We start from the raw sequence: 1,967 nt of genomic DNA, 5'->3' as shown, positions 1-1,967 counted from the left end.
ATTCACCCAGTACAAAATCATTGATTAAGCTAAAACCATGGCAAGAACATAACAATGTTTTAGTTCTGTATAGCAAAGATTTTTATTATGTTCTTTGTCTCTACTTCTACTTCAATTTCATCTGAAGATATGTAGCATCTGCATTCCAAACATGCCCATAATCCCATTTGCCAACAATTTTTTCTCTTACACTGTCAGGCAAAGTATTATGTGCGTCTTTAACGTTTTTTAGGTTCTTAGTTATCCTTTAGATTCTTTTTCCACTTAGAATAGCAGTTCCTTTCTTGAGTCTTAAATAATATGAGCCTTTCCTCTAAAACAGAGGCTGTATCTTAGTTATATTTATATCTCCAGGGTCTACAGCATGTATTTAACATGGTAGGAACTGAACAAAACTTTGTTCAGTGAAAAATTAGTAAATGAGAATGTGGTTATTTCTTCCCATGAATGAGAACTTTATGTGGAAGGTGGTATTGACTCTATCTGACATTCCTTTCCTAACTGTGGGACTCACTTTATGCTCAGGAGCTCATTAAACAACTATGGCTAAAGTTTCTTCTACTTTATGTCTCTAGAAAGACTTAATAATCCTTGGTGTTTCTTATGCCAGCACCACTGGACTGAAAGAAGCGCAGCATCCTCAGTCGGATTTGCTTGGTCTTAATGGTGTAAACCACGGGATTGAGCACTGGAGGTGTGAGAAAGTGGAGATAGGAGAGCAGGACATGGCTGCATGGGGAAGCCCACCTCCCAAATCTGTGAATCATGGACAGGCCAATCATGGGTGTGTAGAAGAGCAGCACAGCACAGATGTGAGAGACACAAGTGTTGAGAGCTTTGAGGCGCTCCACCTTGGAAGCGATGGACAGCACTGTGTGGAGGATCAGCACATAGGACAGGACGATGAGCACTGCATCCACACCCAGTGTGGAGAGCACTACAAAGAGTCCGTAGGCACTGTTGATGTGGGTGTCAGCACAGGCCAGCTTCATGACATCGGGGTGTAGGCAGTAGGAGTGGGAAAGCAGACGATTATGGCAGTAAGGCAGCTTCTTCAGCATGATGGGGGCTGGGATGTGGAGACTAATGCTGCGCACCATGATGGCCATGGCCAAGCTGGCAATCCAAGAACTCGTGAGGATGGTGCTATAGCGCAGGGGGTTGGTGATGGCGACCACACGGTCGAAGGCCATGGTTAGCAGCACAGAAGACTCCATAATGGAGAAGGTGTGGATGAAGAAGAGCTGGGCTAAGCACACATCCACTGCCACCTCCCTGAGGCCTAGCACGTAGATGGTGAACATGGTGGGCAGCGTGGAAGCAGACAGACCCAGGTCCGTCACTGCCAGCATGGACAGAAAGTAGTACATGGGCTGGTGCAGCGAGGGCTCTGATTTCACTATCCACAGGATCAGGCTGTTCCCTGTCAGAGATGTCACATACATGACACACAGAGGAATGGAGAGCCAGGTGTGCACGGCCTCAAGGCCTGGGAGGCCCATTAGGAAGAAGGAGGTGCCAGTGTAGTTGGATTCTGACATGATGATCTGGGGGGACCCAACTCCAGTCAGCAGTGCAACCACAGGGCATAGAAGAGAAAGAGATGTTGTGTCAGAATCTGTACTATAAACCAAGACACTGCAAAGGTTCCCCAAAATGTTTCCATGATAACCATGACCTCATAATTTGCCCAAGTATTTCCCCTAGTTTATACATAAAGAGTCCTTTAAATAAGATATGTTTAAATTATTAGAATAAATCTTGCATACACATGAGCCTGTCTCAGGAGCCATACAACACAATTTACCCCCCAAATCATAATTCGAAACACAGCTCTTGTAAGCAACTAAGGTAGAATTTGGAAAATGCCCTGTAGTTTTTTGATGTAGTTAGTATGTCTGATCTGAAACCAGAATCAAACTTCTTCACTTCCTGTAAGATTCTCCTTTATACTGTCTTTCAACAGG

At 44.6% G+C, this 1,967-nt stretch overlaps 1 protein-coding gene across 1 annotated transcript; it reads right to left on the bottom strand.

Annotated features, from left to right (window-relative positions):
* Positions 1-581: 581 nt before the first annotated feature.
* Positions 582-1,541, bottom strand: LOC136388834 (olfactory receptor 51G2-like). The gene has a single exon (XM_066360642.1). It carries the CDS (start codon positions 1,539-1,541, stop codon positions 582-584), a length of 960 nt encoding a protein of 319 aa, XP_066216739.1.
* Between the last annotated feature and the right edge of the window lie 426 nt (positions 1,542-1,967).

This window comes from Saccopteryx leptura, chromosome 1 (genome assembly GCF_036850995.1).
Source record: "Saccopteryx leptura isolate mSacLep1 chromosome 1, mSacLep1_pri_phased_curated, whole genome shotgun sequence".
Classification (NCBI taxonomy): domain Eukaryota; kingdom Metazoa; phylum Chordata; class Mammalia; order Chiroptera; family Emballonuridae; genus Saccopteryx; species Saccopteryx leptura.
This window is presented reverse-complemented; position numbering and strand designations above follow the sequence as displayed.